The sequence below is a fragment of the Scyliorhinus torazame genome, chromosome 16, assembly GCF_047496885.1.
Source record: "Scyliorhinus torazame isolate Kashiwa2021f chromosome 16, sScyTor2.1, whole genome shotgun sequence".
Lineage (NCBI taxonomy): Eukaryota > Metazoa > Chordata > Chondrichthyes > Carcharhiniformes > Scyliorhinidae > Scyliorhinus > Scyliorhinus torazame.
Window position 1 is genome coordinate 181,635,718 of NC_092722.1, and position 24,502 is coordinate 181,660,219.

The 24,502-nt window shown below is 45.4% G+C and overlaps 1 protein-coding gene across 1 annotated transcript in view; it reads right to left on the reverse strand.

Moving 5' to 3' along the window:
- cfap58 (cilia and flagella associated protein 58) overlaps positions 1-24,502 on the reverse strand; it is a 282,899-nt gene that overhangs the window by 114,880 nt on the left and 143,517 nt on the right. The window contains exons 14-16 of the mRNA XM_072479551.1: positions 16,966-17,077; positions 12,233-12,337; positions 9,178-9,297 (exon numbers count right to left, since the gene is read on the reverse strand). Of these exons, the coding sequence (XP_072335652.1) occupies positions 9,178-9,297; positions 12,233-12,337; positions 16,966-17,077 (337 nt within the window). The remainder of the gene's footprint in view (positions 1-9,177; positions 9,298-12,232; positions 12,338-16,965; positions 17,078-24,502) is intronic.

The following is a 24,502-nucleotide window of genomic DNA, read 5'->3' on the forward strand; positions in this document are numbered from 1 at the left end:
CGAGATATCATATTATTCAGCAGATAAACGTTGACAATGGGAAACGTTGTGGAATATATTAAGAGCTTCAACATTTGAGGATGCAAGTGACTGAAACATCACAATGGCAAAGATATTTCACTGTCAGTATCAGTTTGAATTAAACAGTTTAGAAGTTGGCTATGCGATGTAATAGTACAAGTGGGTAGCTAATCATTTTCCATCATCAAATCTGAGCTTTCATAGTTTGCTTTTATCATAAAGATATCCCTGTGAATCAGCAGATGGGTCCTGGCAGGCTGCTCAGTATTGAGGCCTGAATTTTCAAAGTGCAAGTATACGTCTACCTCCAAACTCAAAGAAAAGCAGTAGTTTAACATTATAATCGGAGTTTAGTTTCTGTGCATCCCATCCCTGGACTGAAGTACCCAGAGGAATCCCACGCTCGCCAAATCAGAATTCTTTGAAGAAGGTGTCCAAGGAATCAGGTATTATCAACTTTCCATACGTGCACTTTGTCTTGTTCTTCCTGAGCCACTGCTGGATGTAGCTTCATTATTTTGACTTAACAGGAAGAGGTATCGCGACAGTATTTCCCCGAGCTTGCAGAGAATTACTCGGTGGATTGCGTATCCCAGATGCAAGTTTACATTTCAGACGGGGACGAGAGCGAGGAATTGTTTCTTTTCCTCTAATTATATCTTAAGGACACCATCAGTTCCGCATTGCGAAATGCAAGGGGGGGAATCAGAAATTTGTTCAAAAACCTATTTTGAATTTGTACTGAGAAACAAAATGACTTTCACCTGAATGCAAGTCGGTTTTGTGCCTACGCAATGAAAAATTGGATCCACGGACTTGAAGCTTGGAAAAAAAATGTAATTCTTCCCTGAACTACTGTTAATGCAATACAGCAATACAGGTGTATGAGGACAGGGGAGGTTAATGTGTGGAGCATGCTGAGAAAGATTTACTGACAGATGTATTTTTGTAAAATTTGGAAGTGCAGGGGCTGGATCCTCCGCACCCCGACTCCGAAATTGCGGCCGATGCGGAGAATCCATTACCCAGCACGGAATCGGGACTGGCGCCGGTTCCCCGACTCTCCGGGCCCCGAAAAGCAGCGTACTCGGAGAGCACGTCGCGCCGCATATCACCTATCTGCGGCCATTGCTGGAGGCCCGACCCACCATTCTCCACCCCCGACCGGCTGAAGTCCCAATGGCGTGGTTCTCAATGCGTGCGCATGCGCGATCTCTGACCCGGAAGTGCGGGGTGCCCGTGTCTGCAGCAAAAGCTGTTAGTTTTACGCCGGGTCCCTGCCAGCCCCCTGCAGGGCTATGAATATGTGGCCCAAAACTGGCGTGAAAGTCCACAGATTTTACCACGGCGTGGGGACATAGTCCCAAAAACAGAGAATCCAGCCCCAGGCATTTACCATACTGTATTTCTCATTGTCTGTAGGTTTCCACGTTATCGACACAGGTGTACAGTGAGTGCTTAAGTTATTTTTTTATTGGCCCAGCAATAAAACTTGTCTCCCGAAGCGCGCCCGTGTTAGAGAGCACTTGCTCCGTGGGACGATTGTTCAGCCACTGGACAGACATCGCAGAAACAGCTGCAAAACAAGCTTCACTTCAAATCCCACACAGGTGCATTGAGTACAATGCTTTATGTAACAAATACAAGACAGTCAGCTGAATGAATCCCTGTGACAGGTTATACAATGTGCACATATGCACTCGTTTCTGGAACACTAGGATTTCAATAGCATCACCTGCAGATCCAATGAGGCAGCAATAAAGAGTACAGCACTCCCCTGGTGAAGATTGCTGTTTAAACACAAGCGTTGCCCATCAATTATTTCTGCTGTAACAGGTGTTGGGTGTCACAGAAGGTATCAGCCTTCACATCTGTCAATGCCACCTTGTTAAAACTTAAGATGGGCAGAAAAAACATTCTGCTGATCAACATTAAAGGAAGACTCCAGTCTTGCGGTGGTGTCAATGACAAAAAAAACAGAGAAAGATGGAAAAACTCAGCAGGTCTGGCAGTGTTCCAGCTTCCTCCGCTTCTGTTTCAGACTCCTGCATCCACAGTATTTTACTACCATAGCATTGTCAGTATGTCTGATAAGTTCTATATAGGTTTAGTTTCATCTCTGATTGACTGGTAAACAATGTGCTCATTTTACATTGGAAGCTGCCAATAAGCCTGTCGAAACCAAAAATGCCACACTTAAGATGTTCATAGAATGACGTGCCAATTACTATCCATGCCTCCTGTTGGCGCTGCATGGACTTCGAGATGCTTACCCATCATTAGACAGCTTTGAGCATGATATTTCGATCCAGGCTGACTCCTGCAGCTACCCGTTGTGGATGAAACGTGTCCACTGTATTTCCTATGAAGCAAGTTTTAGCCTGCAAGAGGACTTGTCAACATTGATGATCAGCAATGCTTCCTTCAGTTCCAATCTGCAGCCTGAGATAACCTTCAAAATCCGCCCCCCCCCCGCCCCCATCTGCCACCACCACCCCGTCATTTGATTTCAAATAAGTTTATTTAACTTAGAAGCACAAGCGTCGATGACAGGGCCAAAGGAATTGGATGACAGGAGTTACCTGACTATATTTTGAAGAAATGTAACTGTCTTGTGCAGAAAAGCTCATCTCACTCCAGCCTGTGAAAGTTAACTGGAAAGACAAATGCTGTGACTAATATTCTGCAAAAATTACTGTAAGCATGGTTAATCCATTGACATACAGATTAGCCATGATCTAATTGAATGCTAGAAAAAGCTCGAGGGGCTGAATGGCCCACCCTTGTTCCTATGCTCCGTACGTCGTACATTTCAACAGAATATAAACATTCATTTGAAATTGGTCAGCACATCTACTGAAATATGAGTTAATCTGTTATTTTTTCGAATGTGTTAATCATTTGCACGTGGTTTTTTTAAAATCCTAAATCCCAAGCAATAAAAGATGAGTCACAGTTCTAAAACAGAAGGGAAATCAGCAGGGTGCAAGTTCTAGTGCAGGGCAGCATCCAAAATGTTAACCTAGCTTTTCTCTTTCACATGGCAGACAATCTCCTGTATACTTCCATTGTTTTGGCATTTCCAGTAGTTTTGGTTTTTCTTTTCATCCCCAATGGTAAAGCTCCATCTTTGATTATTCACTTAATTCTCAGCCATGCAGCATCCAATATGCTTCAAACTTCAAGTGCAAATTGATGTCCCTTGAGAATCATAGATCAGCCCTCACAGCAACAATTATTAATGATGGAAACTTCAGCATTTCAATCAATGCTACAAATTAAATAGGCTTCAAATGTTGCATTTAACTGTTTAATGACAACAGAAATTAGATACTAAGATAACAATTAAATCTATAAAAAGTGTATTCCCAGAATATATGTTCTGAGGTCCTCAAATTCTACCTTATAACATTAAAACTCAGTTTTGCTTAGTAAAGGCTTTGAGGTGGAAAAGCGAATGCATCTTGTGAAGTGGTAGAACGAATCTCTTTTTCAATAAGTGTTCCGCTTGTGGTTTTTTATGTCAATGATTTCAGATTGCTATCACACAGTAATCCTCCATCATTGTCGCCAGACAGAGAATGAGATGCTTCGCTGGATCCTTGCAGGTTATCGGGCATGACCACGGACTTTTATCATGCTTGGAAAGATGTCCTGTATAGATTGAAGGTCAAGCAAAGCTGCTTTGTCATTCTTGTAATGCCCGTGCACAAACCACTCCCAATAGTTTTTTAAAAACCCTGGGCGGGATTCTCCACCCCCACGCCGGAGTGGCCGCGCCGTCGTGAACGCTGTTGAGGTTTACGACGGCGCGGAACGGCCCCGGTCCCGACCGATTCAGGCCCTGACAATGGGCCAGTATCGGGGCCGCGTCATCTACCCGCGCCAGGCCTTGTCGCCCGCGGAAAAGCGGCGCCGCATAGATGACGCGGCCAGCGCCGCATAACAGACATCATCCGCGCGTGCCGCGGAAGGAAGGAGGTCCTCCTTCAGAGAGGACGGCCCGACAATCGGTGGGCACCGATCGCGGGCCACCCCACATCTGAGGTACGCCCCGGTGCAGGATCCCCCCTCGCCCCCCCACAGGCCGCCCCCCCCAGCGTTCACGCACCGCCCACGACTGCAGCGACCAGGTGTGGACGGCGCCGGGGGGAACCCGCCGTTTTGGCCTGGCCACTCGGCCCATCCGGGCCTCAGAATCGCGGGGGTGCCGGAGAATCACCATTTTGGGTGTCTCTGGCGATTCTCCGGCCCGCGGCCCACAAAACTCGACCGGGCTGTTCCCGCCTCTTGGGAGAATCGCTGGAGGGCGTCGGACCGGCGTACCCGGGAATTTTGGCGGCCCAGGCGATTCTCCCAACCAGCGTGGGAATGGAGAATCGCGCCCCATGCTTTGGGAGACCCTAGACACACCGCACATACACGGGAATAGTCACAGAGAAAATAATTTAATCAACATTAGGATGCTGGCAACCTGACCTCCAATTAATAGTGGCACAATTCTCAGTCAAAACAGATGTCTAAAAGTTGGGTGTGGGACAGGAGGGGGGCGAAAGGTCAAAACGCAGTAAGAAGCTTTTTCATTATTTCACCAATAAATCAGGACTGGTAGAGAAGAAAGAATAATGCTGAGACAGTGGGCCAAACCGCCAGGTTCACAGTGCCAGAGGTTACCGCCTCGCTCACCATTCTACTTCCTGACAGGCTCATCCTTCAATGTGACTGCACCAATTTCATCTCACTGGTCGAAGAATGAAATTTATGCTCGTGGATCATTCACTTTCCAGACTGTAGGGCTGGATTCTAAATACTTTGGGGCCAAACACACTGAGCACAAAATATCACTGAAGAATGGGGTATGGTAGCACAGTGATTATGCTATTGCATTCGCTATCCAGAAGCCTAATGATCCAGAGGCATGACATAAAGTCCCAATTGAAGATTTTTAATTCAATTAACTATGCGAATCTTGAATAAAAAGTGAGCATTAGTAATGGTGGCAATGGAACTGGATTTTCTATGGATCCATTTGGTTCACTGATGCCCTTTAGGGAAGGAGATCTGCGCCCCTTGCTCAGCCTGATTTATACGTGACTCCAGACCCACAACTGTCCTCTGAACTGACTAAACAAACCACTCAGTTGCAAAGCCAGCTTCCCACCACCTTCTCAAGGGCACCTGGGGAAGGGAAACAAATGCCGGCCTTGCCAGTGACTGTCATGTCCCATGAGTATATTAAAAAAAGAAGAATTTTGAGTTGACACAAGTTATTGCGGAATTTTCCTTAATAGCTCGGTTGGGTAAAGACAATGTATAATGCTCCACTCAGACAAATGGACTGTAGGAAGATCGTATGTTCCTTCACTGTTGATGTTCAATTATCCAGTATAGCTGGTCCAGGCTTGTTACCCTTGACCAATGTGTTGGGGTTAAGACAGAGATTGACCTTTGCCAGGAAGTATGTGGACATCAAATAAAGTCATGCTCATCCTTTGGTGTCCAAATGAACTCTGCAATCAGACAACTGGTTGGCCCTCACTGTTTTCGTACAGACAAATGTCACCAGGCCAAGGCACTGATAGTTTGGTGGCAGTGGAACTGCATCGCAGCTTGAATTAGAATCGTCAGCGGAGATGAGGGACAAAAGGAACAAGGTCGAACAGTATCACTGCACCACCGCAACGTAATGACCAGTTTCACAGAAGTTGGGGGGCAGAGCAGCTGAAGAGCTGGTTATGTGCTCATCCAATTAGTCAGGAAACAGTTCATTACTAGTGGTAACATGCTAAGGGCTAAGTTGTCAACTCTCCTGGTGCTCTGGATAGCGCCCAGAATAGGACATTAATCTTCTGCCCACTGCTGTGAATAACCAGGGAGACAAGAGGGAAGTAGAGTTATTGGGCAGCAGCAGCACATCAGTGAAGAGAGGTCGAGCTTTAACAAACAAATGCACAGGCCAATGAACACAAAGCGAGGATGGTTTTTGGTGTCAGGCTAGCCTGCACTGGACCCTCTGTGTGCATTCAAGGCAACTAGGTTGTCAAGATACTTCACAGTATAGCTGCAGCAATAGCCATTTTAGGTTATTTCTTGAGATGGGCGGAATTCTCCAGTCCGCCGGCCGCATGTTTCTCGGCAGTGCGGTGTTCATTGGCGGCGGGATTCTATCGTCCCGCTGCTTGTCAGTGTAATTTCCCATTGTAACCAGCCCACGCTGCCGTGAAATCTACTGCCGGGTGTGCGCTGTCGGAGGGAAAGTTGAATCGCAACGACCAGAGAATTACCGCTAATCTTTTATTCCAATTCCTCTTTTCAATTTCCCCCACTGCCCCCTGCCTCAAACTTTCACTGCATCTGTTCCTAAGTCTATATATGATGTGGAGATGCCGCGTTGGACCAGGGTTGGCACAGTAAGAAGTCTTATCACACCAGGTTAAACTCCAACAGGTTTGTTTCGAATTACTAGCTTTCGGAGCACTGCTCCTTCCTCAGCGCAAGTCCTTTTTCCCAGGGTAGAGGGGTCAATTACTAGGGGGCATAGGTTTAAGGTGCGAGGGGCAAGGTTTAGAGTAGATGTACGAGGAAAGTTTTTTACACAGAGGGTAGTGGGCGCCTGGAACTCGCTGCTGGAGGAGGTGGTGGAAGCAGGGACGACAGTGACGTTTAAGGGAATCTTGACAAATACATGAATAGGATGGAAATAGAGGGATTCGGACCCCGGAAGTGTAGAAGATTCTAGTTTAGACGGGCAGCATGGTCGGCGCAGGCTTGGAGGGCCGAAGGGCCTGTTCCTGCTGTACTTTTCTTTGTTCTTTGTTCTTTCTTCTGTAGGAATCTCCATACCCTGGGCGTTTTTCAAGTGTGATATCAAATTTTGGAGGAAGATATGTTCAACTTAGCATCCAGTTTAAACAAGTACGGCAGAGTCAACATTTCAGGAGTCCCACTCTGCCCGTAATCAATAGTGAATGCAGCAAGATGGAAACTTTCAACCTGCAAAACGTTCATTTTCCCCTCCCCATTTGCACAAAGTGACCAAGAGTAGGGGGAAGGAGAAAAAAACCTAAATAAAGAAGAAAAAATGGAATGGCAGCAAAAAAGGTGAGCAAACAAGGTAAAGTTAGAAAGAGAGAAATGAAAAACTAGTACTACGCTGGTTCTGATGTAGCAGCAGCTCTTTTGCGCTCCTCAGCCTCTCTAACCTCTACAGTGTTTCTTGGGTTTTCCATGTTCCTGCTGACTCACGGCAGTGTAGTGTCGGCACGGTGGGGAATGATGTGTTGGGTATGCCGGGTCTGCGAGGACTGCGTTTACTGCAGCAGTGAGAGAGACAGGCTTCCAACACTTGAAGAAATGCAACTCGATTTTATTGAACTCTTAACTATCATGCATACTTTAACACTATGCTGACTTGACTGGAGACCTGAGGCTAACCTGACCAGACTATCTTACTACCACATGGAGTATGTTCTAGTTTCTGCTCACAGGCTCCGACTGTCTCAGAGGCTGGATCCCAAGAGCCCGGGAAAACTAGTGCCCTCTGGCTTTATAGTACTTGTGTCCTGTCTGGTGATTGGCTGCTGTGTTCTGTGTGTTCACTGGTCATCCTGTGTGTCAATCACTGCCTGTCTGTGCACCATCGTATATCTGTGTGTATATTATGACAGGGAACAGCGTCGAGCACCCAGCCACAGCCAAGGTCTGTGACGGTTCTGGAACCAAGGGCATGAGCAATGTCCTCACCATCACCCAAATGGTTACAGCCAAATACATAAAGGAAAACATCTTGGCTCCCTTGTGATAACAGGAATGTATGTTTGAGGCAATGCCAGGACTTCTGAAGGAGCCCTATGAGGGTGGGGATCATGCTAGCACAGAAGCTAATATTTATTCTCAATGTATTCCTAATTATTATATAATGAGCAGCAGAGACAGATGTGGCACAGATTTATTTATGTAGCTGAGATGAGTAAGCCACACACATTTATTTATTTATGTACCTACAGCCTCTATAGAGGACAGGTTTTATTTAACTGTAGTGTCTGTGCTGCTTGGTCATTTTTTTGTATCCAACTATTGGGCAAGAAGGACATATTTATGGATCCATCTTTTAGAAATATTTATCATCAATGGGCATGCGAGATCCACTACTATTTTAGTGATTTGTCACCAAGATTTTAAAAGTGATTGATTGCCTACTTTCTAGGGTCTTTGTCATTGTTCGCAGAAAAATACAGTGAACGCCCCCCCCCCTCCCCACCTCCCCTGGTCCTGAAATGCAACATGGGCAGTGTGTCCCAATGTCAATATCCCTCGGACAAAAGCAAATGACTGCGGATGCTGGAATCTGAAACAAAAACCGAAAATGCTGAAAAATCTCAACAGGCCTGACAGCATCCGTGGAGAGAGATTGGAGCTAACGTTTCATAGAAAGATAGAAGATAGGAACAGGAGGCGGCCATTCGGCGCTTCGAGCCTGCTCCGCCATTCGTCACGATCATGGCTGACCGTCCAACTCAATAGCCCAATCCTGCTTTCTCCCCATAACCCTTGATCCCATTCGCCTCAAGTGCCATATCCAGCCGCCTCTTGAATATAGTCAATGTCTTAGCCTCGACTACTTCCTGTGGTAATAAATTCCACCGGCTCACCACTCTTTGGGTGAAGAAATGTCTCCTCATCTCTGTCCTAAATGGTCTACCGCGAATCCTCAGACTGTGACCCCTGGTTCTGGACACACTCACCATCGGGAACATCCTCCCTGCATCCACCCTATCTGCTCATGTTCTCTTTCCAAAGGTGCTGTCAGACCTGTTGAGATTTTCCAGCATTTTCTGTATTTGAATCAAAATCCCTTACACTTTGACACAAGGCTGCCTGGCCACACCATTAAACCAAATTGCTAATTTAGTCACACTCGCGTCATGTCAGTGAATCATGGTGCTGCAAGTATAAATATTCCCTGTGACAGAATCTTTAAATACATTGTTTCATGAGCTGCAAATCAGGCAGTGACTGAGGGGAGTACAGGGAAGTAATTTGCCGCTGATACAAATGATGTATAACAAGGCACCACTGAATTAAAAAGAAAAATGGACTCAGTGGTTTGCATCTCCACAGGAGTGTTAGGAAAAGGTAAAACGTCTGTGTGCTCACCTTCAGTTGCTTAGTCTTATCTCGAAGCGTCCTCTGATACATCATGAGCTGTTCAGCAGCCTCTGGTCCAGGCTGTCGGGCCAAAATGTGTTTCAGCTCCACGTAGAGCTTCTCTTTCTCCTGCAGAACAAATCCAACATCAGAATGGTGCAATATGCTAAGTAAAGCCAAGTTACAATTTATTTTGTTACGTGAGTATCAAATATAAATACGCCTTGTTTGAAGAGGATCAGGATAAAATGTGTGCCATCAGGTCACCAGTCCAAACATGGCTAGTTTGCGCAAGACTGGATTCAATGATTTAATCCACAGTTGACTTTAAGTGACTTTCCATTGCTACTCATATAGCCCTCGAATGGCAATTTTCTCCCTTAATTTCGAAAACAAATTTCTTGTTTTATGCTGTCCGAAATAATTTGGCACTCCAAATATGCTCACTCCTCTTGGAACAAAGCCCTGGTGCAGTGAAGTAGCCTGAAAGGAACAGATTACTTTGACAAACTTGTTTTACCTTAAACACTTCTCCTTTTCTAAATTTTATCTTCTGGTGGCAGTGAAATGAATGTTTATCAGCAATTTCCAGTCTGACTTGATCACAAGAAAAATGTCTTTTTAATCACTCCTCCGATTGCACTGGAGGGTGCAGGCGGATATTGGTAATCTACTGCCACCTGCTGTTAATGGATCAGAGTTTGGGCAGACATTAATTGGTCCAACACCAGAACAAAACCAATTGTTGGGTTCCCTCAAGGCGAGGACAAGTCCTGCTCTGAATAACAGCGCAAAGCAATCCTGTGGCAAGTCTGATAAAGGCTTCCCTCACTTAATACAAATTCTTGAAGCCCAAAAGGAATACTGGAGCCTCAGTATTAAAGCTACTCTGCCCAGCGAACAAAGGAACCAGCTGGGACCAAGTGCCCACTCTGCATTTTGCTCGGTTTTACCTTCCACTGAAATGAATGGAGGGTAAAAAGCAGACAAGATGTAGTAGGTGCTTCCAACCTGAACCCATAGCTTTCCTGCAGTGTGGCTATATTAAGATCAGAGCTTGGAAAACTGAAAAGTAAGAACAGAAAATGTTGCAAAACCACAGTCGAGCAATTCCTGGTTTGAAAGGAGAAAGATTAACACTCGCGCCGGAGCCATTAATCAGGCGAGCCGTGCATTTCCAGCCTTTTCTGTTTTTGTTACATCAGAAACCTGTAGATACTAGTCACCACAGCACCTGGAGAAGGCTCATTTTCTAGAGCTACGGAGAGGGAAATAGGAACTGCCAAGCACAGGGTTACAACCGGATCATTTTAAAGACCATGGGCCACTAAATTGCAGCATACTTTGTCTGGAGAGCTGAACGTATTTCCAGGAGGGAGAAGCAGAACTAACGCCACAGTTTGATCACACAGCGAGAATCCCATTACAATAAATATAGAGAATATGTAATTCTCTGCAATCAACAACTTGTCACCTGATAATATAAACCACAGGGGAACTACATTACAGGCATTTTATGAATGATTATTTTGTTATTTTCAGATTCTTGGACAAGCCTTTTCTTCTCTGACTGATTTTTTTTTGCACTTGTCAAGTTGAGCAATGTTACCATTAAGAAATAGAACACATTCTATTTTAGGAACGCACGATCAGCACCAAGTGAGCTCAACTTAAGTACATCATGCTCAAGATGCAAAGGATAACACATTCTACTTCAGCCAGCAACATGCCTAACCCCAAACTCTGGACCAGATTTTCCCAGCCCTAATGAGGCAGAAACTGAGCTAGAAAGAGAGGACAAACGGATGGCGAGGCCGGGAATCCCACCTCCATTTCCAATCTTAGACATTTTCCCAAGGGCAGGTGACAGCATGGTTCGGAACAGGCTTGCTCCTGTTAATGGCAACTTAGCTTTGTTGTAGGTTTATTGAGACTTTAGCAGCTGTCAGGAATCAGACCAGGACAATGGAGGTGAGGACAACTGGTTGGCCCCATGCTTACGTGAGAAGATGCAGTTCGAAGGGGCACTGAAAGTGTGAGTGTAGCAGAGGCGTCCTAGCCTATTATGTAAAAACTTACCGATTTTGAAGAACAGCTCACTGATTTTGATTTTGGGGTGACACATGGCACAGTGGTTGGCACTGCTGCCTTACAGCACCAGGGACCCCGGTTAAATTCTGGTCTCAGGTGGCTGTCTGTGTGGAGTTTGCACTACCTCCCGGTATCTGCGTGGGTTTTCTCCGGGTGCTCCGGTTTCCTCCCACAGTCCAAAGATGTGCAGGTTAGGGGGATTGGCCATGACAAATTGCCCCTTAGTGTCCAAAAGGTTAGGTTGGGTTACTGGGTTACGAGGATAGGGTGGGGGTGTGGGGCGAGGTAGTGTGCTCTTTCCAGGGTTTGGTGCAGACTCGATGGGCCGAATGGCCTACTTCTGCACTGTAGGGATTCTATGAAAACACGTTAGCAGCCTACACAGTCTCGGGTTCCAGACCTCCCAGTGTTCTCCTAAATGTGGGAAGTTTTAACTTTGCTGCCCCTTGTCAAAACGCAGTCACATCAATGGCTGCCAAAAAAAGTCACAATGCGGCCCACTTTTTGACTGACCCACCTCTGCTTCCAAAGTCTTGGCTAGCTCAATGGACAGAAGGCCCATCCCTTAAACAGGTGACCCCCGACTTGGCCAAAATAGCTGCCGCTCGCTTGGGGTGGGGTTGTGACCCTGAATCGAAGCCACCTTCCAATTCCCACCTCCAACAAGAAAACCCAGCCTCCAAATTCCGCTGCACCAGTTTGTGGCTTCCCAGGCTGAGATTAGCGTGGGAAACGCTTTAAAATGCTGCTTTTTTTTCCCTCTGGAAACAATGATGCTTATCCACTTGAAGGAGTGGCAAGGTTAATCCAGACATTTTTGATCCAGCTGTATTCCATTAGAGTAGGTTGTGTTATGTTTGACGTATTCCATGCTCTTGCATCAAGCTTTCAATTCTCACTGGCTTCAACAAGCAACAAACAAATTCTCTCCGCTCTTTTAGAATGGACTTTCATCCACCTCATTAGCGTGCACCTGTAAAAGCAGCTCTTTCTCCACCACCTCCTCAGTCTTTGAGATCAGACGCTTCTGTAATGTCTGAACCTTCAGAATCAGCTCATATCTGCTTGGATCACTTGCCTGTAACAGATAAGTTTTTAAAAGAATCATGCAAACACTACTAAGGGTTACCCATCTCAATTATTGTTGTGTGTTTAAAGGTTATTCAAAGACATCTTCATTACAGCCTGCTGTCAGTGATGTCAATTCCCCTTCCTGCCATTACCCCTGAACTATGAGCCACGCATTATTTTATTTCTATCAATTAAAATGGAAGCAAAATCAGGTGGTCTCGTCTAAGGGCTTAGATTCCGCCTCACCAATTTTCCACTCTGTACTCCAGCCACATACATAGCGAGTTCAGCCAAAAGAATCCACTCCCTGACCTTGAAAATCCTATGGGTGCGATCCTACGATCATGCTGCGCCGGAAAAGCGTGCGACGCAGCGTGGCCGGTGAAAGCCGGGAGACACCGCTCTCAGGATCTACCCGGCTCACAACGCCTCGCAAGATTCAACGCAATCTCACGAGACGTTGCGATGTGAATCCCAGCCACAATGGGTGAGATCACTTTTTCGTTAATCTGCATATCAGAATGAGACAGTAAGCCTCACTCTAATGTGCAGATTCCCGAGGTACCTGAGGCTTTGCGATTCAACCCCTTCGCCTCGGAGACATTGGGCGAGCACTGTTTGGTACTGGTCCCCGTGGAGCAGCACTCGTGGGGGTCTTCAAGGAGATTGGAGGCCTTCAGCTGCCCTTTGGGAAGGGTGGTGCTGTGACACTGCTGGTGCCACCTGAGTATCCTGGCAAGTGTCACTGCCAGCTGGAATGGGCAGTGCCAGGGTGCCAAGTTGGCATTCTTGCACATGCGTGATCGGGCTGGGGTTGCCTGGCATGGATGTGGGGGGGGGCCCTCCTGGATGTTGGGGGGGCGGTATTGCGTTCAGGCTGGGTGTGGAGAGATTGGGGATTGTTGTGTGGGACTCGGAGATCGAGACGCCATTTAAAAATGGGGAGTTCCGGCGAGCGGATCTATGCGTTTAATAGCCATGTGTTTCTCGGCACTGCGAATGCCGGGAAACACGCGGCTAAACATTCTCACGAGGGGACTTTGTTTCCTTTTGGGAAAACCGTGTCCTATATGTCATATTTGCTGTCCTACTTATTGGCCTGCAGACTTCCTGTAATCCATCTCTTATTTGGAACCCACTTGATGGAAGACTTGATGGAACATTTATCTGCCCTTAAAATGGTCCATCATCCTTAACCAGTTTTTCTGTTTGTGGAGAATGATACAGAGGAGGCTAATTGATCAGGGGACAGAAACGTGTATGTTGCAGCCTGTGCAAATGTGTTTAAGTTTACAAGTGTTGCCTTTTCTTGTTGGGGCATGTGTATAACAGTGCTCTGAAAACACTTACAGAGGTCTCTGGTCACCATTTGACCTGAAGCTTCTTCCAATAATGTCTGAGCGCTGGTACCTAACAGTGTCTGCTGCTGGAACTTCACAAACAGCGGGAAATATTACAGATCCAGTGTTAACCCCATAATATCCAGTTTACATAGATTCACACTGACAGACGAACAGGCAAACTGGGGTCTGACAGCACCCAATCCTGGCAAACCGCAGTAAGGCAGACCGAATACATCCCCAAGCAGCTTTCAGCTTCCATCCATCCCAGACCTACTCATAAATCATTAAGTAGCAGTGGAAAGCCTTAGTTATTAATTCACTTTGAGTTGTTCTGTTCCTCCTAAACGTTGAAATTATTTTGTTTAAGTGGTAAAGTTCCAAATTATAAGCAAAATTCCAAATCCAAAATTCAAAAGGGAAGTGTCACAGTCTGCCTATCACAGTCTGCCCGAAGGCTCCTTGCATTTATATCCCCCTTACCTTTGACACAGTGAGGCTAATTTTAGTCACTGCAATGCTCCAGAAAAGGCCGCAGATTGTGCATAAAGCAGATTAAAAATAGTCTCAATGAATCTTCGTCCATTATGCACATCCTCCCCATTTCCACTGGTGTTTGGGTGGCAAAGGCCACTTCTTCGAGAAGGAGACATAAGTGTCATAACGGCATCTCTCCCATGGTGCCAGTACATAGAACATAGAACATAGAACAATACAGCGCAGTACAGGCCCTTCAGCCCACAATGTTGCACCGAAACAAAAGCCATCTAACCTACACTATGCCATTATCATCCATATGTTTATCCAATAAACTTTTAAATGCCCTCAGTGTTGGCGAGTTCACTACTGTAGCAGGTAGGGCATTCCACGGCCTCACTACTCTTTGCGTAAAGAACCTACCTCTGACCTCTGTCCTATATCTATTACCCCTCAGTTTAAAGCTATGTCCCCTCGTGCCAGCCATTTCCATCCGCGGGAGAAGGCTCTCACTGTCCACCCTATCCAACCCCCTGATCATTTTGTATGCCTCTATTAAGTCTCCTCTTAACCTTCTTCTCTCCAACGAAAACAACCTCAAGTCCATCAGCCTTTCCTCATAAGATTTTCCCTCCATACCAGGCAACATCCTGGTAAATCTCCTCTGCACCCGCTCCAAAGCCTCCACGTCCTTCCTATAATGCGGTGACCAGAACTGTACGCAATACTCCAAATGCGGCCGTACCAGAGTTCTGTACAGCTGCAACATGACCTCCTGACTCCGGAACTCAATCCCTCTACCAATAAAGGCCAACACTCCATAGGCCTTCTTCACCACCCTATCAACCTGGGTGGCAACTTTCAGGGATCTATGTACATGGACACCTAGATCCCTCTGCTCATCCACACTTTCAAGAACTTTTCCATTAGCCAAATATTCCGCATTCCTGTTATTCCTTCCAAAGTGAATCACCTCACACTTCTCTACATTAAACTCCATTTGCCACCTCTCAGCCCAGCTCTGCAGCTTATCTATATCCCTCTGTAACCTGCTACATCCTTCCACACTATCGACAACACCACCGACTTTAGTATCGGCTGCAAATTTACTCACCCACCCTTCTGCGCCTTCCTCTAGGTCATTGATAAAAATGACAAACAGCAACGGCCCCAGAACAGATCCTTGTGGTACTCCACTTGTAACTGAACTCCATTCTGAACATTTCCCATCAACCACTACCCTCTGTCTTCTTTCAGCTAGCCAATTTCTGATCCACATCTCTAAATCACCCTCAATCCCCAGCCTCCGTATTTTCTGCAATAGCCTACCGTGGGGAACCTTATCAAACGCTTTGCTGAAATCCATATACACCACATCAACTGCTCTACCCTCGTCTACCTGTTCAGTCACCTTCTCAAAGAACTCGATAAGGTTTGTGAGGCATGACCTACCCTTCACAAAGCCATGCTGACTATCCCTGATCATATTATTCCTATCTAGATGATTATAAATCTTGTCTCTTATAATCCCCTCCAAGACTTTACCCACAACAGACGTGAGGCTCACCGGTCTATAGTTGCCGGGGTTGTCTCTACTCCCCTTTTTGAACAAAGGGACCACATTTGCTAACCTCCAGTCCTCTGGCACTATTCCTGTAGCCAATGATGACATAAAAATCAAAGCCAAAGGCCCAGCAATCTCTTCCCTGGCCTCCCAGAGAATCCTAGGATAAATCCCATCAGGTCCCGGGGACTTATCTATTTTCAGCCTGTCCAGAATTGCCAACACCTCTTCCCTACGTACCTCAATGCCATCTATTCTATTAGCCTGGGGCTCAGCATTCTCCTCCACAACATTATCTTTTTCCTGAGTGAATACTGACGAAAAATATTCATTTAGTATCTCGCCTATCTCTTCAGACTCCACACACAACTTCCCATCCCTGTCCTTGGCTGGTCCTACTCTTTCCCTAGTCATTCGCTTATTCCTGACATACCTATAGAAAGCTTTTGGGTTTTCCTTGATCCTACCTGCCAAATACTTCTCATGTCCCCAGTACAGTGCCAGATCTGGCTGCTTAGGGTTTTTAGGTGTTAACCTGGACACAGAACCCCCCCTCCCCTCGCCCCCACCAGCCTGAGGGGTCCTCCAGCACATTTAGGCCATTTTGTCTGTAATATTTTCACAGCACTTTCAGGTCAACATAATCCATTCAGCTGCAGAGCAAAATCCTCTCCTCTTGGCCCAACAATGTGCATTAATCTAACGCTTAGAATTAGCTCCAAATGCATTATAAACGAACCCTTTTGTCATACGAGCAATAATCGCTAACAAAATTGATGTTTCATGTCTTCACTATCACTATTCTTGCCTAAAAGACAAGAAATAGTTGCAGGGCATTTCTAAATTATCTAGTGCCCACTTTCAGTGACATAAATTTAACTGGGAAAGTATTTGGCATGTGATATACTCATTACAGTCATTATTAGTGTCAAGAAGAAACATTGAGATATGAGGAACTTACCAGGCTCATGCCAGTACTAGTAAATTCTATTGAATTTTTAATAGTTTATTCCTATAAATCACATCCCAATGCATTCTCCTGGCTGAAACAGATTATATAACGGGAAAATTTATATTTTACTCTTGAGAATTGTCTACACAGTATAAGATTAATATAATATTGTGCGGACCTTGAGGCTGAATTAAATAGAACATGTTTCAGACATAAGGGAGGAAAGGAGGGTTTTGCTGTTAACCAGAAAGTGTTCAAAATATTAATCAATGCAAAAGTGCAAGAAGTAAAATTAAAATCACCTCAAGCTTTCGCCATCTGTGAACATTCAATGGATTTTCCAACTCCTCCTCAAGGGCCCTACACCTTGTCCGTTCCTTCAGCAGTTCTTTCTCTACATGGTAAATCTCACGCCTGCACAACAGATATAAAGCACATCACATCCTTTGCCTTACTTTTACAATTCCATCTGTGCACCTCAAAAAGAGCAGTCTTATTGTTTTGGCAGGGCTACCAACTCCCTGCATGTGGGTCCTGTCCTGTCAGAAATTAGAGGGAAGATACTTGTCTGTCTGGCTGTAGCAGAGCCATGGGGTTAAATTTTCCCAGGTGGATTCGCGACCCCGGGAGTGGCCACAATCCTAGGTCGGGAACTTGGAAATGGCAAGACGTGGTGTGAATTCTTCCCTGAGCTGGCCAATGAAGAAGTTGCCTCCAGGAGCCCCATCCAGTCAACAGTTTGCAAAGAGTTATTGATGGGTTAAGTAAGTGGGCAAAAAAGTTGGCAAATGGAGTACCATGTGGGAAAATGTGAAGTTGTTTCTTTTGGAAAGGAAAAGAAAAGAACAGAATATTATTAAAATGGAGAAAACCTGAAGAAAGCTGCAGCACCAGGTGACTTGGGGGCACCTGTGCACGAAACACACAGGTGCAGCAGGTAATCAGGAAGGCTGATGAACACCAGCCTCCATGAATTGGCTGCAATGGCATGTCTCCTGCTTAGGGAGACCTGAGCACTGTAATATAATGCTGATAACTATTTCAACGGCCTCCCATGGTTTGCAGCTTGGATCTCCTGCTGTGAAGCCGCCCTCTGCTCAAATTCCGGGCCACTGGGGCAACGTCGTCAGGGATATTGCAATCCAATCCTGCAGCAGGAATGAATTGCTCTGTGTGGTAGTCACCACTGATGTATATATTAGGTGATTTGTGGTAAGGCCCTGTGCTACAGGTACAGGGGTAGTTCCCTGCCTGCTGGCTCCGCCCAGTTGGCGGAGTATAAATATGTGTGCTCCCCATACAGCAGCCATTTCACCAGCTGCTGTAGGAGGCCACACAACTTAGTGTAATAAAGCCTCAGTTGCATCCAGCTCTCGTCTTTGCGTAATTGATCGTGCATCGTCCTGTTAAGCACGCTGCTGCCATAGGGGTAGCTGTTGCTGCTGAGATGCTGCCTTGGGGGCGGGAGGGAAGTGAACAAAGGAGGGAACATGCCTCGGAACCGACCTGGCACAACATCCCCACAACCAGTCTCAAAATTAAACCATCCCGCTGGGCTGGGGAAAGACTGCCCTTTGTTATTGCTTGGTGTCTTCATTTGCCACCTGGAGCTCCAGGTTCTATCCACTGAATATACCGAACTGGGCTTTGCATGTCTGCTTGGCGCCATTGTACTGAAAGATGTGACATAGATCATTGAGCTGATGAGAAAATTACTTAGCATATGTGCAGTGGCTGACATGTCAAATGTCACTTGCAAAATGTGTTTACACAGAATGTTTATACTTTGGGAGAAATCCCAGGTTAACATAGATTAACATAGAATTTACAGTGCAGAAGGAGGCCATTTGGCCCATCGAGACTGCACCGGCTCTTGGAAAGAGCACCCTACCCAAGGTCAACACCTCCACCCGATCCCCATAACCCAGTAACGCCACCCAACACTAAGGGCGATTTTGGACACTAAGGGCAATTTTATCATGGCTAATCCACCTAACCCATGTAGGTTGCTTTCTTGACTTTCAGACCAAGACCTATTGCAGTTCAAAAGCACCTGAATAGCACATTTCAACAAATTCTTCTATAAATCAGTTATTTACACCATATCTAACTTCTTTCCCATTTCACTTATGCAAATATGGTGAATTTCTTCATGTAATCTAGTTAAAGTCAACAAATTGCTATACAAGGACAGTGAATATTTCAATATAATTTACATATGGACTTAATCGCCATGTAATTTCTGCAAGGGCAGAATGTATTCATTTATACTTGTTACATATTGTCCGCGTAATGCATGTAAGGATAGCATATTGCTGCCAATCATTTCCTTTGATTTTTTTTCAAATCCGGGGTTAAGGGACTTCAGTTACATGGATGGGTTGAAGAAGGGGGCTGTTCTCCTTGAAGAAAAGGTGATGGGGAGATTTCATGGGTGTTCTTCAGAACCGTGAGGGGGGTCTGGGCAGAGTGGAGAGAATCTGCTCCCGGTGGCGGAAGGGTCAGGAACCAGAGGGCATAGATTGGCAAACAAACCAATGGGGATATGAAGAAAAGATTTTTCATGGAGCAAGTGAGAAAGATTTGGTCTGCACAGCATGAGAGTCCACTAGAGTTAAGCTCAGTAGCGACTTTCAAAAGGGAATGGATAAACACCCGAAGAGAAAGTATATTGCAGGGCCTCTGGAGAAAGACGAGTGGGTAAATATTGCTCCATCAGAGGAACAGCACTGGCACAATGACCCGAATGGCCTCCTTTGTACCATAACCATTCTATGATTCCATGCAATCTCCTTGGTTAAAGAACATTTTGTTTTTGTGGGCAATTTCTCTGGACTGCTTTTTAAAAATGTATTATTTTGTGAGTGTCGCTGGCTAGGGCATCATTTGTCCCCCATCCCTAATTGCTTGGTGGGCCATTTCAGAGGGCAGTTAAGCATCAACCACATTGATGCGTGCTTGAAGTCACTTTGTGGGCAAACAGATTTTCCCTCCTGGATATTACTGAACCAGATGGGTTTGTACAACAGTCAACAGCAGTTTCATCATCGCGAGTTGATTGAGGCTAGTTTTTAATTCCAGATTTTCTTAATTGAACTCAAATTCCATCAGTTCCCATGGTGGAATGTGAACCCATGTCCCCAGTTCTCTGGATTACTGTTCCAATGATGTTACCGCCTTACCACTGTGAGGGCCACGAAAAGTCCAACGCGAGTTTGTGAATCAAACAAAACTTACCTTTATTTCCACTAATATTTACACAGCATCAGTACTTCTCTATTGGTCTTCTCTCTGGCCGGTACCTAACTGGCCGGCTCTATTTATACATCAGAAAAGGTTAACGATTGCCCCAACCCCTTATCTAGCGAGGTCATATTCTCCAAGATCTTTATAGACCCTCTTAATCACATTTTGAATTGATGTTGGAAAGTTTCCATTGCTCTTTGTTTTGTTTGGGCAGTGCCCCTACCAGGAGCATCCCCTTTTAATTTGACCCTGAGTTTGTTTCTTGTGAGCGAGAAAATAATATATATATTAATAAAAAGATGTTCTAGGTTAAAAGCACCACATGGGGAGTGGAAAACCGGTAGGCAAAGGGTTAAATTGTTGGATCAAACAGAAATCTTCAGAAAACCTGCACTCAGAATAATCATCTTACAGGACATTATAATAATAATGGGGACCCAAGTCACAAGACTATGGCCCCAGCTCGTCTGCAGGAGATTCATTGTTCGACCCAGAGAAGGGGACACAAACCCACTAACGCCTCATCAAGGGCGAACGGCATTATTTCAGGTTAAGGGGAACATTCTGAACATCATCTGGTAACTTGCAAAAACCCATTGTGTGAGTAAATCGGTTTCCCATTAAGAGGCTCAGGAAACAGCTTTACCGATACCTCCTGATCAGATTGTACTGTATGAAATTTATCGATGACGTCAATGCATATCTGTAACTGTGAACGAACTTAAAATGAAATCCCTGTAAAAATCAGAACAGACCCGTGCTAGCTGAAGGCAGCAGCAGCTTCTGGATCTCCTGTTGTGCACACAGCCATCACTCTGAGCATTTCTTCCCTCCAATGTTTCTTTTAGTATAATTAGTTAGATCAACCTTAAAAGTCCTCCATGAGGTAACCAATTGTCCCTGCCCAATAGGATCTGTGCAGGTTACAACAACCACCATCTCCCTGTCTCTAATGCAATTATACCCTTCCTTAAGTAAGGAGGCCAAGATTGTACGTTACTCCAAATGCAGCCTAAGTAAGGTCCTGTACAACTGTAACACTTCCCTACTTTCAGATTCAATTCCCATTGAAATAAACACCAACATTCCATTTGTCTTCCTGATCACTTGCTGCCCTTGCAAACTCACCTTTTGTGATTCATGTACCGGGGCACCCAGGTCCCTCTGTACCATAGAGTCCTGCAGTCTCTCTCTATTCAAATAACATCCTGCTTTTCTGTTCTTCCTGCCAAAACGTGGACAAGTTCACATTTTTGCACATTGTACTCTGTCTGGCTAATTTCTGACCACTCACTTAACCTATCAAAATCATTTGTAGACTCTGTAGTGATCTCTGTATGTGTTAATACAGGGTCAGTTAATGTAAAGTCAGTATAGGCAGATGATCACTAGATGGCAACACTAACAGGATCTATAAAAGGAGTTTCCCGCTCTTCTTTGGTGTGTGTGTGTGTGTGGAGAACAGCTAGAGTGAAGACGTGATCAAATCAGAGTGCAGTGTATTATCATAATTGTTCATTTAATCGAAACGTATTTATTTATTTTACTCGTTTAGTATTGAAGTGAAGGAACTCACTAGTTTATTACATATTACTCAATGAACATTTTGTCAACATCTGGAAGACTTCGACTATTTCTCATCAGAATTCAACACAACTCGGCAAGACAAAAAGAGTATTATTTATATTACAATATAGTAATATAACAAACTCTTTCGGCGGGATTCTCGGTCCGCCAGCTGCCTTTTTTGGCACGGCGTGCCCCTGCGCGCAGCGGGATTTTCCACTCCCACAGCCGGCCAAATGTTTCCCACTGTGGCCACCCCACACCGTGGGGAAACCTGCTGGCGTGGGTGCACTGCCGGCGGACCTGAAGATCCCGCCGACGGAGAATTCCGTAGCTTATTTCCTCTTGGTACCTTACTTTCCTACATATCTTTGTACCATCAGGAAACTTAGCTACCATACACATTCAATCCCTTTATTCAAGTGTTTGATATAGGTTATAAATAGTTGAGGCCATTGATTCATGTGGCACTCCACTAGTAACAGCTTGCCAAACTGAAAATGACCCATGTATCCCTGCTCACTGCTTCCTGTTAGTTGATCAATCCTCTACCCATGCTAATATGTTACCTCCCCACACCATAAGCTCTTATTTTGTGTAGTATCTTTTGATGTAGCAACTTATCAACGACTATTAAAAATCCAACACACCACATCTACAGGTTCCCCTTTATCTAAGTTGCTTGTTACGTCCTCAAAAACTCAAATAAATTAGTCAAACATGATTTCCCTTTCATAAAAGTGTGCTGAATCTGCCTGATTGCATTATGATTTTCTAAATATACCTCCTTAATAATGGATTCTAGCATTTTGCCTTTGACAGATGTTTTGTTAATCTTCTCCATCCTTTCTTGAATAGAGATGTTAGATTTGCTCAACTTGCACTCATACCACTACTCTGTCACTAAATCTTGGCTTAGCTCCCTTTATTTTTTTTTTGAATCGAAGGGACATGGGCTTAAGCCCTTAAACACCTAATCTCGGATGATACTTCCATACAACACTGAGGACAGTCCTCCACTGTCATAAAAACAAACTTGCAATAACCTGTGCCTTTCACAACCCCAGGACATCCCAAAGTGCTTTACAGCCAATTAAATTCCTTTGAACCGCTGTTACTGTTGGAATGTAGGAAATATGGCAGCCAATTTGCACACAGCAAGCTCCCACAAACAGCAATGCGATAATAACCAGATAATCTGTTGAGGGTCAGTTACGCAAAAATTGGCTGCTGTGTTTGACACCATAATAATTACGACTCCTTCATTGTCAGGATTGAGGATTTTATATATTGTGAGGATGTAACACCTGTTATACAAATGCAATTTAGTTATTTTTTGAAAAGCCTTTTGCTTTGCTACCCCCACCCTAGTTCTGCTACATTTGGCTCTTTGACTGTGAATTCAGTTAATTTCTCCTCTGCTTCCTACTCAACCTCCAATTCTCCTCCTGCGACTATTTTACAAAAATGTTTGTTAAATTTCACATTACAATTTTGTCATATGACAAGGTATCTTTTCTTGTGAGAGATTAATAGAAATCGTGTTCTCAAACGATCAGTGACTTACCACTGTTGCCATTCAGCAGTTTAAGGCCAATGTTTCTATTATAATTCTCGTTTCATTCGCCTTTAATTCTCATTTTGCTGAACATCACTCATATATTTTACAACCTTCAATATACAGTATATGTCAAACAAGTCCTCAATGTTATTGTTAACTATTTTGGAATTCCTGGGTTGTTTCATTTGCAAATTGCAGATGGAGGTCCAGATGCATCACACTAGGCTCCTGCTGTAGAAACATGCTAAAAATGGATTTTCAAAACTTATCCAGGATTTGTACCAATTACTGAATGCATAGTTTTCATTCAACAAGAACTTCCTGCAGCATTTGTTGTGCCGATTATGTTTTGTGCCTGTTTATTTGAGTGAATAAGGGCGTAATTCTCTGATAATGGGGCTATGTCCACACGCCCGTGAGAAAACGGGTGCGAATCACTCTGGACTTTCCTGGAGAAAGTCCAGAATGATTCTCCAATTTGCAGGGGGCTTGCAGGGCCCCGGAGTGCTCCTCGCAGCTCCGGCTGCCAATACGGGGCCCTGCAATTCCGGCCGCTGGTCTGCGCATGCGTGCGGCGTTAGCCCTGAGCAACACGATGGACCAACGACACGGGCCGGCCCTGACAATATAGGCCCCCCCCCCCTGAGATCGTGCGCGCCCGCCGATCGGTGGCCCCCGATCGCGAGCCTGGCCGTCCTGGAGTCCCCCACGGTGACAGATCCCCCTGCCCCCCCCCCACCAGAGCGGCCACGGACTGAGTCCCCACCGGATGGAACCAGGAGTGAACCACGCCGGCAAGAACCCGGCCAGTTGTCGGCGGAGAATCGCCGCGGGGGCCTTTTTCAATGGCCCCCGACCGGCGTTGCATCGGCCGCGCGTGCGCGCGATTGTCCCCGGAGAATCGCGGGAGTGGTGTTGGACCCGATCGCGGGTCTGACGCCCATTCTCCGTCCCCGCACTGAGCGCAATTGCGGCATGGAGGATCGGAGAATCCTGACCTAAAGGTTTATCCATGCTGGAGGACAACAAACTATTGGAGTCCCAATTGGCTTGAAAAGTTCCTGATGAAATACTAAGCACTTGTTACCATTAGATTCTGTGCAAATATACTTTGACAAGTATTTAAATGAAGAAATAAAGGTATGGATTGAGTGTTTCAGATCAGGTAACAGCGGCGGTGGTACAGACAATGTGTGTGTGGACTTTCAATTTATTTGATAAAGTGCCAACAGCCAGATTCTTGTTATTGAGACTGTGTTGACGCCGGAGCAGGATTTGTGGAGTTCTACAACAACACCGCACCTGGGCCAATTCACTGACCATTGAGGGGCTAGCACCAGCACAATTGCACACGATCAATTCCAATGGAAAATCGGGTCGGATTTGCCGGGGTCGGGGTCAGCACTCGAGAGGCTGCTGAGCTGCAGCCACATATTAGCACTCCACTCCCCACACATACTCACCCC